The sequence below is a fragment of the Gossypium hirsutum genome, chromosome D07 (assembly GCF_007990345.1).
Source record: "Gossypium hirsutum isolate 1008001.06 chromosome D07, Gossypium_hirsutum_v2.1, whole genome shotgun sequence".
NCBI classification, from domain to species: Eukaryota; Viridiplantae; Streptophyta; class Magnoliopsida; order Malvales; family Malvaceae; genus Gossypium; species Gossypium hirsutum.
In genome coordinates, this window is record NC_053443.1 from 56,438,292 (window position 1) to 56,453,841 (window position 15,550).

The window sequence follows — 15,550 nt, forward strand, 5'->3', positions numbered from 1 at the left end:
TGGCTGAGTTTTCGGCATGTGTTACGGTTACTTTACAGTTTGTGTGAGTAGCACCATGTAGCTACGTCTTGACTGACAGCTTGTGTGAGTAGACCCAGTAATGGCTCGAGAGTGAGCATCTATATGAGATATAAGATAGAGGTGGTTTTGACCACATATTGAAACTTAGTGTGCGAGATACCCGAGTGTCCGATAGTATTCCAAATGGTTCAACGGGCACAGTGATGATGATATGAGATTATACGAGTACGATACGAACTAGTACATGTATTTATGTGATATACGAGAAGCATATATATATTGACATATGAATTAATGGCTAATATGGTTGATGGTTATGTGTTAGGCTTTAGGCAAAATTGAGTTGTATTATGGTTAAGGTTGCTTACCTAAATTATGGTTGATTGGTAAGTTGTATTTTTAGTTATACGAACTTACTAAGCTTAATTGCTTACTCCGTTTTAATTTTCGTGTTTTATAGTGATTCGGAAGCTCGCTCAGTTTGGAAGTTGTCGGAGATCGCATCGCACTATCAAACTCTTATTTTGGTACTTTGGACTTTATATTTTAGGTTAAAAGGCATGTATAGGTATTTTGGCTAATGTGGCCTATATGTTTTGTTGTGTATTTAGCCAATTGATTTGGCTTGAAAATGGTATATGTTTTGATATGTAAATAGGTGTAAATGGCCTTATGATATGTGGTGTATAATTGCTATGTGAATGCTTTGTTTTGTGAATTAGTATTTGATGTATCAAATGGTTGGAATTGAGAATGTGTATGCATGCTAAGTTTTAGGCACAATGTTTCATATATGTAATTGACCATTTAGGTAGACTTTGGAAGTTTTTTTGATATGTTTTAAAGTGGTCAAATGAATGTGTTTATGAATATCATGTTGTATGTGTGAAAGTACATGTTATAAACTTGATATTGGTTGGTTTTGAGTACCTATTTATGCCATGGTTATATGCAAATTGATGTGTTTAGGTTGGTACCACATTAGGCGAGAAATATGGCTTGGAAAATAGTTTATTTTTTTCCACATGGGCAAAGACATGGGCGTGTATCTCAGCTATATATGACACACGGCCGTGTCCCCTGATACTTCTTTAGAAATCAAGTTCGTAGCTTCACACGGCCTAGCACACGGCCTGACACACGGGCGTGTGAGGCCATTTCGAAGGGTACACGGCCTGGCACACGGGCGTATAGTCTAGCCGTGTAACCCAAGTTAGTGAGTTATACAGGGTAAGACACGGGCTGGGACACGGCCGTGTGTCCCCATTTCGAATGCCCACACGGCCTGAGACATAGGCGTGTCACTTGGCCATGTGAGACACATGGCTTGGCCACATGAGCGTGTGTCCCCTGCACTTTGAAAATTTTCTATGTTTTTCTAAAAATTCCTTAAGTACTCAGTTTAGTCCCAAACCACTTTTAATGTTTATTTTGGGCCTTGACGGCTCGTATTAGGGGCTATATGAATGAATTTGAATAGTTTTTTTTAGAATGAGAAATGAATTTGAAATGTATGATTGTTTGAATTATAAGTCTAGTAATGCTCCGTAACCCTGTTCTGGCGTCGGATACAAGTTAGAGGTGTTACAGCAAATCTCTAAACCATCCATACTAGAACAACCCAACCCAGCAAACTAAAATTTGCCTTAACAGATATTGAATGTTAATGGTGAATAAGGGATTTCTTAACTTTTGCAAATAAACGGGAATCAATCAAGAAAATATGGATCAAAACCTAGGTAATAAAAGAAGACTCAAAAAATTCAATGCTCGATAGATAAAAGACTCAAAGGAAAACAAAATACCCAAATCAAGAATATTTAAGGATGCGAAATGAAGACTCAAAACAATAAAAACCTATATGAGATTAGACTCAGTCAACTCACTCAGTAAGAAAATAACGACCTTCATTTTAAGAGAAAAATCTCATTCCTAGAAAAACTAAATGATTGTTTATGTTTAATATGTGTAAAAGAAATGTATATCTAAATTAGAATTGTAATTTTGATGGATTCAAAGTGATCATGGGTTAGATCTATTTATGATATCAATATCATACACAAAATTTCAAGTTCAATCTAACTCAAAATAGGTATATTAAATTTTGATTAAATCCATCATCTTTATAAATGGTTAACTCAAATAGTTTTTGGATTACTATTTGATATACTGGTAGTGTACTTTTTTTATTCCACAAGTAGCTTTAAAAAAATTGACACGTGTCTATTTTGAAAAAATATTCATTATTTTAATATTTTACTATACTCCTATAAACAGTTGTCAATCTCCTAACCTCACACCGTTTGAAGGGATATATTTTAGAGAAATTATCTCATACACCATTTGTGGAGTTTTCTAGACTTCACAAGTAAGTTGAGGGTGTGAAAAGTGTCGTATTTATAAATAAAAAATTAATATGACACTTGTCACACTTTAATCCCGCTTATGAAATATAAAAACTCCTCTAGTGGATTTTAAGGAAAATATTTGATACACTATCAATGAAATTTAAAAATTCCACAAGCAAGGTTGTCAAAGGTTAATGGCAAGTGCATATAAGGTATAGTATATATATATAAAAGAAGGGTGGATATTTAGTACATTGGTTGTGTACTTTTTTTTTATTTCACAAGCAGCATTGAAAAATTGACATGTGTCTTTTTTTTTAAAAATATTTTACTATACCCTTGTAGGACACTTGTTGCATCCCTCACCCAGCTTGTGAAGTCTAAAAACTCCATAAAAAATACACTATCAATATACTAAATACTCACTATTTTTTTAACCCTCATTTTTTTTGTTTTTTAAATATATATTCTTCTTATTTAGTATTTAGTAAATATATAAAGGTTTCTTTTACTAACATTTTATATTTTTATTAAATATAAACAACTTAATATAGTTTTTAAGATTTATATTATAACATATTATATTTATTTTTCATATAATATAAATTATAAAATATACATAATAAAATAAAAAATACTAAAATCTTAAAAATAAGTTCAACATGATTTGAATTCTGAATATTGGAGTTTGAGTTTAATCGAAATTTTAAGTTAACTTTATTTTTTTAGTCAAACTCATTTTCTTAGGATAATATTTTTTCCAAAATTTTCCTAAATATCAAGTGATCTTTCGATTTAAATGAGTAAGCTTAACCTTTAAATATGTCAAACTTTTTATTGTTAAAATATCGAGTTTCATTTTTAAAAATAAATTTTGATTTAAATTAAAAATCAAATTAATAGATTAAGTTGATCCATAGAGAAGAAAGAACCACTAAATTTCATTCTCAAACAATATGGCAAAGAAAGAAACCCTTCAAACTAAATCATTTTATATTTAAATTCTCGTTAATTTAAAATAAAAATATTCTATTAATTTCATTTATCTAAATAAACTTAAATTTCATGCTTTAAGTCCATGGGTCGGATTTGGTCCGAGTCCAACTAAAATTTTAAGCCTGTTTATTAGACTTGGGCTCGGTCTGACTCGAAAAATGGGTCTTGAATTTTACCCAAGCTCACTCCGGATAAAAAATACTAAAACCTAGGTTTGACCCGCCCGTATATTTTTTATATTTTTTTAAAAAAATATAATACATCAAAAATACTATAAACATTAAAATAAATGTTTCTCAACAAATTGAAAATAAATTAAAAATATATATGTATACTTAAATAACACTAAGATATGTGCAACTTAACAAACAAATGTCTCTAAATTATAACAGAATTAATAATAAAACAAGAGTTATACAATATCCAAACAATAACAACAAAATAGTAACAATATAATAACGAAATGATAGCAAAATAGTGAAAAAAATACAAAAAAATAGCAGCAAAACAGTAAAAAACAAGAAAATAACAACAAATTTTTATTTTTACTTTTACAAATTCAGGCCGAGTCGAGCTTTGGCCCAAAAAGCCTTACTTGAGGCTCGACCCATTTTCTAAATGGGCCTTATTTTTTTGTCCAAACTCATTTTTCAGACCTATATTTTTACTCAAACCCTCTCACTTTTTGGGTGGACCTTCGATCTAGCTCATGGACAAATCTATGCTCAATTATTTATTTTTAAATTCTTATTAATTTTAAAAATCTTAAATGAAATGTTAAAATTCTCCATTATATTCCAAGCTATTAAATAGAATATTTTTCTTTTTTCAAAATTAAATCAAATATTAACATTCATGTTCAAATTTAGTTCGCGTTATAATTAAGGGTGAACAAAATCTGATTTAATTTAAAAAACTCGATAAAAATTTAAATTTTATATTAAATAGTTCGAGTTATTTGAATCAACTCGAATATAAAATCAAAATTTTCAGTTTAACTCGAATATGAATTACACAATTCTAGTTATCCAAAAATATAAATAAGAAAAAGCAAAACTATATCATTTTGATAAATGTTTACATTTTCTAAAGTTAAAAGTAAAAATCATTAAATTAAAAGGCAAAACTACGTTATTTTGATAAATGTTTACTCATTAAGTTAAAAAACAAAACAATTATATTATCCATGTAGTTAAATAATCTTGTATTTTGCCTACTAGGTAAATAATCGGTCCATGTAAATGCAACATTGAGTATAAATAATAATATTCGTTAACTCGACTTAAATTAACTCGAAATTTTTTGACTTGATTCGTTTGATTCAAAAAATTCAATTTGAGTTTGATTGTTAAAATAGGATACTCAAGTAATTCAAAAAATTTTAATTTAATTCGATTTGACTCCACTTGATTTTATGGTAAACTACTTATAACAAAACATTTCAAACTTCACAAGTGGTCCGTTTGATTGGTGTAAAATATTTTTCGGAAAACATTTTCTAAAATTTTCAGTGTTTGTTTAGTTGAAAATATTTTCCTACTATAAAATCAATTACAAAACACAGGAAAAGAATTAGTTAATTTTGGAAAATGTCTTACCCTTTCTAATTCGGTAAAACATTTTCAAGAAAATTAAAAGGAACACAAATCTTCCCTTTCCCTTTCCCTTCCCCCATCCTTGATCGGTTGTTCCAAGAGAGGCTACACCGTAATCGGTTGTTCCCATGCCCAAGAAAAACTCAATTCCCTCCAATCGGAGCTCTCGTCGCCTGACCGTCACGTCCTCCTCAATGTCGATATGGTTTGTCCTGTTGTTCTTCGATTCATTTATGTATCTTCCTTCGGCTCCTCATCTCAGTTCGTTGGCCTCACCTCACCATCTCAACATCGTCGTCTCTGTCGCTCGACCATCAGCCTTACCTCTGTATTTTGAAGAAACCTTAAAAAATTAGGGTTCACAGTCGAGAAAAATTCATCTCTAATCTCCTAGAGGTATCTACATATTTCTCTAATGTCTTACCTCTGCATTTTGTTTTCCTTCCTTTTCTCTCTAATTTTTGTTTCATGTAATACATAATTTTTTCTCTCTAATTCTGGTTATTAGATTCCTTAAGTGTGTCCAGTTGAATCTAGAATGGGTATTGAGTCTAGTTCCTTCTGTCATTCTTTGTATTTCTTGTGCTTTTCCAGCTTCTATGGCTGAATCTTGAGAAGAGAGGCCAGAGAAGAAAAAGGAAATTTGATCTGTTCAGTCATAATCTCTTTTTTTCTTTAGCTATCAAGGAACTGTTTTTTTTTTAAATTGACTTATTCCAAGATTCTCATTCATTCTAAAGCTCTAACCTCAGGGCTTAATTTGATGCCTTTTATCTTCATCTTCTTTATCTCTTGATTATATATATGTTCTTCGATGCTGTTCAGGTGCACACTTCCAAAACTTGTGCTCTTCAACTTTGAAGCAAGTCTTGTACTTGACTTGCAAGTGATCCCCACAAAAAAAGACTGCATTGTTGAGTTATTTCCTTGCAAGGTGAGCTTTGATCCTACATTTTAGATACTGTAAGGTAAAAGTAATGTGGGGATAAAATGTTTGCTTACAGTGAGGAGGAAAAATGAAAAGAAAAGGAAATAAATGCAAAGAACTCATTTAGCATTTTCAGAACCTGTCAGCAGAGGTTATATTTTGCAAGTACACTACTAAGTTCTACTGAAAATTTAACTTCAATAAAATGCATCATCTAGTGATTCCTCTTAGCGTTAAAGCCTCTACAGCAAAAGTGAAGAATGCTCAAAATTTGAACAGATTAATCTATGAAAATTACACTGCATGGAAAGACATCAGTGCTCTGTCATGCTGATTTCTAGTTGGTCACAACTCAAAAGCATACACATTAATAAGTAACATCAATATCAAAATGCCAATTTTTGCTATTGTGCTTATTAGATGAGAATGAGAATGTCTATTTTCACTAAATCCTGAAAATGAAAGATTTGTCAAGTATTACAAAGAAAATGGTTACTGTTATTCATATTTTGTTTGATGACTGTTGAAAATTGCGTGTATACTTGTTGCTAAAATTGTATGCAGTTCAAGGGTTCACATGTTGTGGAACGCCAAAATGACCATTTTTCAGGTACTTATTATGGCATTTGTATACCTCTGAACGAATATAGGTTTGGTTTTATTTAGAGTGACAGATATTGTTGAGATGGACTAAAATGCTTGTTTCATAGTGTCAAACCTATTGTTTGAAAACCAATCATTTTAAACTTAAAATGTATGCCCTTTTGGATTTTAAAGACTGTGGCTAAACTTTTTATTTGGTCCCTAGCTGCTATCCTCTTATCACCCAATTGGATACAAACTATAGCTACAAGTTTTGTGTTTTAATAGGCAAGATTTTGAAGGTCGTCCCTGACTTGCTATCTGCTTGGTTATGGGTTCAAACCCTTGAAACAGCCTCTGTGAACAGAGGAAGCCAGCATACATTAGACCTGCCCCTGGTTATAGCCAAGATCCTTGTGCACTGGGTACGACCTATTTTTTGTGTGTGCTTGGATAGATTTCATTCGGTTGTATCCTTGATAACAGAATTAAGATGGACGGCCTATGAAGATTTTTCTTTCCAGAATATTTAAGAACGCATGTTGTGCTATATAAAGCGAGTATTTGGTACCATGTTGTAACTATTAATATTGCTTTGAATTTTGCAGCTACTATGATAAATCATATTACTCGGGGCACAAATATGTCTGAACCATTTTTAGAGGTTGATGTGAAGTTGAATCTATGTCTTGAGGTTGCTATCTTATTGGCTTCAAAGATCATGATAGTTACTTGGATATTTAACTTCAATTCTGCCCCGTGACAACTTTTTTCTTTTGGGTTGTTCAGAATATCCATCTGTATATGTTTTTGCCTTTCAAAAGGCAAGCACAGGTAGTGAGTTATCTTTGCAAGCAAAAGGCTGATGTTGGTGCTGCTACCATGGATGGCATGGGTGCGATTCATTTTGCGGCGCAGAAAGGACATCTAGAGGTTGTCTGAACTCTGCTTTCATCAGGAGTTTCAGTGAGAGCCACTAATCACAAGGGATTCACTCCACTTCACTATGTTGTTCAAGGGTCCCATCTAAAAGTAATCAAAATCTTATTAAAGAAAGGTGCAAGTGGCTAGCAATTTGATAGCAGATGGTGAATCAGTTAATGCAATGCTAACAGTCGGAGTAGTGTTTCATGATTAGATTATTTAGGCTAAGTTTTGGTTTTTGCGTGTTTTGATTTGAACCCAGCAAGCTTCCTGGCAGCAGACATTGCCATTTTTTTAGTTGTAAGTGGCTAGCAATTTGATAGCAGATGCACTTAAGCAGTTACGCCAAACACAGTCTATAGCAATTTACTAAGGATTCGATATATGTCTTGTCTTTTGTTTAACATTTTGGTCTTTCTGTTTAAAAGATCCAAAGTTTCATATTGGTAGGTAAATACATCCAAAGTCTATAACAATTTAAATGCATAGATTAATATTTTTTAATTGTGGTTTGGAAGCTAAATTTATAATTATTCAATCCTTGTTTTTTATTTTTTTAACACAATTACAAATAATTTATTTAACTTTGGTTGTTTTTAATTTATGACGGTTAATATTGTAGCTTAATAATTGGGTATTATTATATATTTATTTTGATTTATTTATTTATAAATAAATTATTGTAATATATGTAAAAACAATTTAAAATATAAAAATTTATTAATATATATTAATATATGTAAAAATAAATTTTTTGAAAAATATTTTCAAGAAATCTACCAAACAGCAGAAAATATTTTACACAGATTTAATCAAATATCAGAATTAAACGTATCCTAAAATTCTATTTACAACCACGCGTGTAGTCTACATCACCCAAATCCAAAACAAACAATAGAGAGCCTAAGACACGAACACCGTTGATACTCAGAGAAAAGGAAATCTAACGGCTAAGAGTAATTTGGAAACTAATAAATAATTTGGATAGCCAAACAAAAAACGGATAAGGATTACAGTTGAGATGACCTTTGGTCAAACCAACTAGACCGTATAAATATACGTATTTTCATTGTTCACCTACAAAAACAACACTGAAACTCTCCACGCGCTTCGCTGCTTTCTTTCTACCTTCCCTCCTCCTCCGCCGCACACAGCGGCTTCTTCTTTCTTTTTTTCCACCATCGCCACTCTCTGTAAGAAAATTCCAATAATAATATTCTTTTGTTTCTTCTTCATCAATATCATTTTTTAAAATAATTCCCGCCAAAACTCATTGTCCCTTTTAGCGTTATACATATATATTAGTCGTGAGTTTCTTTATCGAACAGTAAGTGTTGGGAGGAAAGTGATTTCTAAGTTTTGTTACTAGGGAAAACCGGGTTAAAATTTTCTTTTCAGAAGTTTCGAAGAATTTGGTGTTTCGGTTTATTCATAACTTGACGACAGTGAGGGTTTCGGTGAACGGAATGATTTAAGCGGTGGCTTTCTGCTTCCGGTTCGAGGGGAAAAAAAAAGAGATTGTAAAGTCTTTTTTCCGTAACAATTGGAGTGCAGTGTTGTAATTATTTTGGGAACGAATTTTTTTTTTAATTTTAAAGTTGGAAAATTCTTGAAAGCGAAGTGGCGTTGGTTTCTGTTGACTTTTGTATTTAAAGAACTGAAAAAGTTAGGGGGTTTGAGTGGTGGAATTGTTTAGCGTGGTTGATAAGGTAGGCGAGATGTCGTTGTCTTTAAAAATGGAAATCGATCCAGTGGAAGACGTTACTTGTTTGAACCCTGAGCTTTTGCAGCTTCCTGAAGTGTCCCCATTTGCACTAAAAACCACTCCTCTACTTGTCGATGACTTGTTCTCTCAATGGCTTTCACTTCCGGAGACTGGCAATCTGGTACTTCTTTTTTTAGTTAAACTAATGTTACTATTTCTTTCTAATTTCTTTTAATAATTTGTATTTAGATTAGTTGGCTGCCTATTGTTTAAAATACTGTCTAATATTGTTGAGTATTGTAATCTGAAAATTATTTTGTTTTAATTGAAGTTCACACGAATTAGTAATATGAATTATGGTGTCGTCTTTGAAGCTGACTGGTGATGTAAACCTTATGTGTTATGACCAGTGTAGGTTTACATGAATGGATGGTCATGAACACCGGTTCCAGATAATACCCATATGAAAAAAAAACTTAAGTTATGAGGATTAGATGAGTACAATAACTGGTTATTTCAAGGGTAGTAAGTGGGTACAAACTTAGTTGCAACCTAGAACAAGCACCTCTGGCATTTTGACTTGTAGTCATAGAGTAATTTAGTTGGTTTATTTATAGTAAATGCAAATACTTGATTTGGATCATGTTAATGTCGTCAGTTCTCAGTAAAGGTTATGAAATTCAGGCCTATTGACATGGTATTCTATATACACAAGTATATCCGCATTATTTGCATAAGTTGATGCATTTTGTGGTTGTAATCTTTATATTCAGTGCTAATTATGTTTAGAGTTTGATGCGTTAATTTAATTTGTACTTCAGTTCTTCTCTCCCTTCATTTTGGAGGCAACCGGGGGGGGGGGTTGGTAATACTGCATTTATAACCTATAAATTTATGATAGAAATTTGTAAGATTTTGTTATTTCTATTATTCATTTATTTTTTATCAAATGCCTATGATAGGATTAATTTTTACTTCCTTGATGACTGAATCTGATTGAATAGGGGACCAAGACAAGTTTTAGGCCATTTTCCTGTTTGCGATTTTCTATTGCTAACAATTTGTATCTATCAATATTTGGATTTTTTTTTCATGCAATGAGCTTTCATTTCTTGAGCACAGGTGAAATCTTGGATCAATGATGCAAAGGCAGGGACTGCAGTCAATGCCTGTGCAAACTTTTCTAATGTAAATGCTGTTGGGAGCAACTCATTGCCTTCCATGTTTTCCAGTGTCAATGCACCTCCACTTTCTCCAAGAAGCTCATCGGGTTCTCCTCGCTCATCAAAGCAGAAATCCAGCCCTTCAGCTCTTGGCTCTCCATTGAAATTATTTAGTGATCCAATGCAAGAAGTCATTCCACAGGTTTGTTTGCTCTTGGAAGTTCTCTTTGGGATATTTTTATATTTGAAGCTATTTTAGATTTGTGTTTTTGGGTTTTGCTATCTAAATTTGCTAAAAATTAATTTTAAAGTTTGTTCTGATAATTGCTTGCAGTTTTATTTCCAAAATGGTTGTCCTCCTACAAAGGAATTGAAAGAACAATCTCTTTCTAAAATTAATCACCTTTTCAATAATCCTCTAAATGGATTGCTAATAGATGGTGAGATATATATTTGACTTTTGTGTGTTCATTTTATAATTGAAGTTGTTTTTTCCCCTTTGCACATTATCTTCAGTTATTAAGGTTTAAAAAAGTCCCTTCAAAATTGAATGAAGTTAACGTTTTTTCCCTTGCCATGCAGAGTTTAAAACAGTGACAAAGGAAGTTTGCAAGCTACCATCTTTCCTATCTTCCGCGCTTTTTAGAAAGATAGATGTAGACTGCATGGGAATAGTGACCAGGTATGCACTCTATGCATCTTAATAGATGAATAGATGTTTTATGTGAAGAATAACTCTGACTGCTTAAATAATGTCTCGTGAAAAGTACTGGGTAGATGGCATTGACTGCCTTTTCATCCTATAAGTGCTTCTATCATACATTATTAAGTATAACATTTCACTTCAGAGATGCTTTCATTACGTATTGGGTGGATGGCAATATGCTGACAATGGATGTAGCCACTCAAATATTTGAAATTCTTAAGCGGCCAGGCCACAAGCACCTCACTCAGGTTTGTTTTGTACTACACCTCTATTAGGTTTTCCTTTTTTGTTTGCTTTGAAAAAATTGTCTTGATTAACACACGTTCTTCTGTTAAGTAATTTCAAAAGCCTAAACTTTCATGTATTTTATACTTATACTATCATTTGGGATTTGGGATGCAGGTTGACTTCAGACCCATTCTTCGAGAGCTTTTGGCAACCCATCCAGGATTGAAATTCTTGCAGAACACACCTGAATTTCAAGATAGATACGGTATGCATTTCATTAGTTGTGAGTTATTTTAATAATGCCTATTAAGTTGTGAATGTATTTCCTTTTCCCATCTCTTTTCTTTTTTGAAATTATTCGTGCAAAGCTACATTATTTTTGAACATGCAATCTATACTAGCTAGTTTGAATGCAGTTTATCCCATTGATTGATTCATTCTCAGGGATGGTGATGTTGACTGGAGAGCATCATAGGCTCTTAATTTATCAAAAATTGTATGCATAATACACAACAACACAACTAATGTTCTTATAGGCTCCTTGAACCATCTTACTTTAGTGTCCCCCCCCCCTTTCTCTGCTTTAGAAGAAATTACAATTAAAATTTGGAAGGTTTCTGAATGCGTCAGACTGAAATTGCTAATATAGTTGAAATCTAATCCTAGGCGTTTCCCTTGTGGGGTTGACATGCCTTCTCTCAGAAGCAAATAAATACAGAAGCGGATTGTAGAGGGGTGAAGGCCCCCCCCGAAAACTCTGGGAAATTTCATTTCTCCCTTGAAGTTTTTAGAAAATTTTAATTAAGCCCTCAAAATTTCTTGAAAACTCGTTTTACTTTTTATTTTTTTGAAGATTTTAACTAAGCTCTTGTAAAATTTTTGAAAATTCTCATTAATCTCACAAAAAATATAATTTGACCCCCAATTTTTTATAAAAAAATTCATTAAACTCCTAAAATTTTTGAAAATTTTACTAGGCCCCTTCAAAACTTAGTCCCAAGATCCACTACTGAATAAATACATCCTGAATTTTGGCTGGCAGACTAAATTCGTCCAATTCTATAATTTCCTGTGGAAATCTCAGCAAAAATTAACTCTTGAACTTCATGATAAAAGTAAAGAACCATAATCCAGGGATTCTATGCGTTTTTTGTACAATAATTGTGTAATTAAGGGCTAAATAAAAAAAGATTTTAAAGATGGGCATTGTTCTGCTTGATTCTTAAGACAACATGTCTGCTTCAGGAACTGTTACAAACTAATTTAAAATTAAGGGAGAAAAAGAGGTTGGCAAGGGGATCATTCTCCTTGCGTCATCAAGCTGAAAAATGCTTCAAGAAGAGTTGATACCAAGGATCATTTCATTCATTTATGTATATTTTTGTTTCCCCAATAACTGGACATTTAATTCTGTTCAACTGATACTGGACTATAAATTTCTATGTTAATGTTTCAGCTGAAACTGTCATATACAGAATCTTTTATCACATGAAGAGATCGGGAAATGGCCGTCTTACCCTCAGGGAGCTCAAACGTGGAGAACTGATTTCTGCCATGCAACAAGCAGACGAGGAAGATGACATTAATAAAGTCCTTAGGTTAGAATCCGGGTGAACTTTATATTATTGAAAGCAGCAACATACAAATCCTTACACACGAAACAGTAATTATGTAAACTGAGACTACAATATCTCTCTCTACTTTAGTTGGTTGGTAAAAGCATGGGAATTCTTGCCCTTTTCTCTCCTGAATGGTCAATAAACAATTGAAAATTGTGGATAGCTTGGGTTTATTAAATTGTTGTGTCAGGGAATTACTGATGCTGTAAATTATACAACTTCCTCTTTTCTTCGTCTTTTAGGTACTTCTCCTATGAGCACTTCTATGTTATATACTGTAAGTTCTGGGAGTTGGACACAGACCATGATTTCTTCATCGACAGAGAAAACCTCATCAGATATGGCAATCATGCCCTTACCTACAGAATCGTTGATAGAATTTTTTCACAGGTTGGTTTGCCCTGGTCCTTGGTTCTCTAAAATTCTGAATCAATTAAATTCTATTTTCAAGTACAATAAACTATTTACTATATATGTTGTGCTCTGGCTATAAATGCATGAATTCTATCTCAGGCTCCTCAGAAGTTTGCTGGTGATGTAGAAGGGAAGATGGGTTATGAAGACTTTGTTTACTTCATGCTCTCAGAGGAGGACAAATCATCTGAACCTAGTCTTGAATATTGGTATGTTTTTTTTTTGTTTTTACCTTTCATTTTCCAAAATAAATTACACCACAGGGCCTTGCCTATTTGAAGTGAATTGGATTCTTGCCGTCCATACATTTGCTAGTCAAGGGACTCCTTGTTAATCCCTTCCCCTAGTCTTAGGCCGACACTAGGAGGTTTTTAGTTATTTTTCCAGTTCTCTTGCAAATTGTCCTTTTGTTCATCATATCAAATTACCTTATTCTTTTGAAAATGCATGTGAAGCTGGAAAACTTTTGAACTTTGATTTAAGATAACAATGTGCATGGTGCAACTGAAAATTCTTTTGTGCATGGTGCAACTGAAAATTCTTTTGGTGCTTTAAGATATCTTAAGCATGGTGGTGTATGGAAAGAATGGTGTATAATACACAATATGTCGTGCTATATTTAAAAGAATAGTAGCATTATTGTCATGCAGTTTGGCATAAATGGTGCAATACTTCGTATGCAACAATCCTTTCTTTTCTGCCTCATATCATCGATTGCTTTTTCTCTGAGTCACTATCCTAGCTTTCCACATCTAATTAGTTATCTTTATAGGTTCAAGTGCATTGATTTGGATGGAAACGGTGTGCTCACTCCAAATGAAATGCAATTTTTCTACGAGGAGCAGCTGCGCCGAATGGAATGCTTGGCCCTAGAACCTGTGCTCTTTGAGGACATATTGTGTCAAATAATTGACATGATTGCACCCGAGGTTGGCACTACTTTCTAATAACTATAATGTCATTTTACTTGCTTGTTGAATGATTTAGCTTGCTGATATTTTGCAGAGAGAAAACTGTATAACATTACAGGACTTAAAAGGGAGCAAACTTTCAGGAAATGTTTTTAACATCCTTTTTAATCTTAATAAGTTTATGGCATTTGAAACCCGTGATCCATTCCTCATTCGGCAGGTTAGTCATTGCACAATTTAGATATTGGGTGCTGAATCAGTGCTAGTTCAGTTCTCCGGGATGACAATGGCCCTTTTTGTGTGTGTGAGCAGGAACGAGAGGATCCAACTTTGACAGAGTGGGATCGCTTTGCACATAGGGAGTATATCAGGCTTTCAATGGAAGAAGATGTTGAAGATGCCTCAAATGGAAGTGCTGATGTATGGGATGAGTCCCTTGAAGCACCATTCTAAAATCCCCGAAGCTAGTTTCGTAGGACCCTTTGTCAAACATATTCGAGATGAATGAAGAGTGGCTACATGGAGATATAGCTGATCAGATTATCAGCCAAATAGCATTTTACATGTATATGTCTACCAGCATGCTATATGCTCGCCCTTTTGCAAATTTATGCTGCGCTGCACTGAAGACTGAAGTTTGACGCAATGAAAATTGTGCTGCTAGGGAAAGCCAATTGCTTCATTCAAAAAGGGAAGAGGATAATCGATGATCCCTTCCCTGCCCTGCCCCTTAACTAAACCATCAGCCACCCGGGTATCAACTACATTGCTAGTATGGGTCCCCCCGATGGGCTCTTTCCTTTCCTTTCACTGCTGTTTTTTCTTTAACATGCTCTTCTAGGATTCCACTGGAGTTTCAGCATAATGTAAAAGATTATTTGGGAGGAAGAATGTCGTAGACCTATGTTCTTTTTATTATTATTATTTCTATCCTGGTAATGGTGAAGTGTCTTAATTTGGTACTAGATTAACGCCTGGTTCTTCCCACTTTGTGTGTTTTTGTTAATTTAAGTGTTTGATATTACTGTAAGAAATTGTTGTTGGAAGTTAAATGTTTTTCTCTGACATGATCATGGAAAATAAAATAAATTAGTTAATTTATATGATATTTAAATAATTTAATATAATGATACATAAAATATAACTTATATATTTCAAGTAATTAATATAAATTATTTTTAAAATTAACTATATATAAAATATTTTTAAAATTTTAACATAATAATAAGTGATATCTAAATAATTTAATATAACTATTCGTAAAATGTGAATTAATTTAATTTTTATATACTTCTTAAATAATTAATATAAAATATAATAGTCAAAAGCACTTAACTTCTAAATTTTGTGTTAGGGTGGATAATTAATTTTTAGCATGATATTAACATAATTTATATTTGTTTAAGGCCG

General features: G+C 32.8%; 1 protein-coding gene and 1 long non-coding RNA gene across 3 annotated transcripts; both read left to right on the forward strand.

The window, feature by feature from the left end:
- Positions 1–4,964: 4,964 nt before the first annotated feature.
- LOC121219582 (uncharacterized) lies at positions 4,965–7,744 on the forward strand. Its single transcript, XR_005916422.1, has 3 exons — positions 4,965–5,356; positions 5,786–7,164; positions 7,260–7,744. It is a non-coding gene; the product is annotated as an uncharacterized lncRNA (long non-coding RNA).
- A 655-nt stretch (positions 7,745–8,399) lies between these two features.
- On the forward strand, positions 8,400–15,205 carry LOC107958635 (serine/threonine protein phosphatase 2A regulatory subunit B''alpha). 2 transcript variants are annotated; one of them, XM_016894457.2, is made up of 12 exons: positions 8,400–9,280; positions 10,222–10,464; positions 10,597–10,702; positions 10,845–10,944; positions 11,111–11,216; positions 11,371–11,461; positions 12,653–12,794; positions 13,058–13,205; positions 13,329–13,438; positions 14,002–14,158; positions 14,235–14,360; positions 14,453–15,205. In XM_016894457.2, the coding sequence occupies exons 1-12, from the start codon at positions 9,113–9,115 to the stop codon at positions 14,591–14,593; spliced, it is 1,638 nt and encodes a 545-aa protein (XP_016749946.2). In that variant the 5' UTR covers positions 8,400–9,112; the 3' UTR covers positions 14,594–15,205. The 2 variants fall into 2 exon arrangements, with proteins under 2 accessions (XP_016749946.2, XP_016749947.2); XM_016894458.2 differs by lacking the exons at positions 8,400–9,280; positions 10,597–10,702 and having other exon boundaries at positions 10,260–10,464.
- The last annotated feature ends 345 nt before the right edge of the window (positions 15,206–15,550 follow it).

Bases quoted from the DNA above. Each gene is read 5' to 3' on its own strand.
- LOC107958635 (XM_016894457.2), top strand. From the start codon at position 9,113: ATGTCGTTGTCTTTAAAAATGGAAATCGATCCAGTGGAAGACGTTACT. The intron at 9,281-10,221 runs GTACTTCTTTTT...TCTTGAGCACAG, and splicing joins TTCCGGAGACTGGCAATCTG to GTGAAATCTTGGATCAATGA. The intron at 10,465-10,596 runs GTTTGTTTGCTC...AATTGCTTGCAG, and splicing joins TGCAAGAAGTCATTCCACAG to TTTTATTTCCAAAATGGTTG.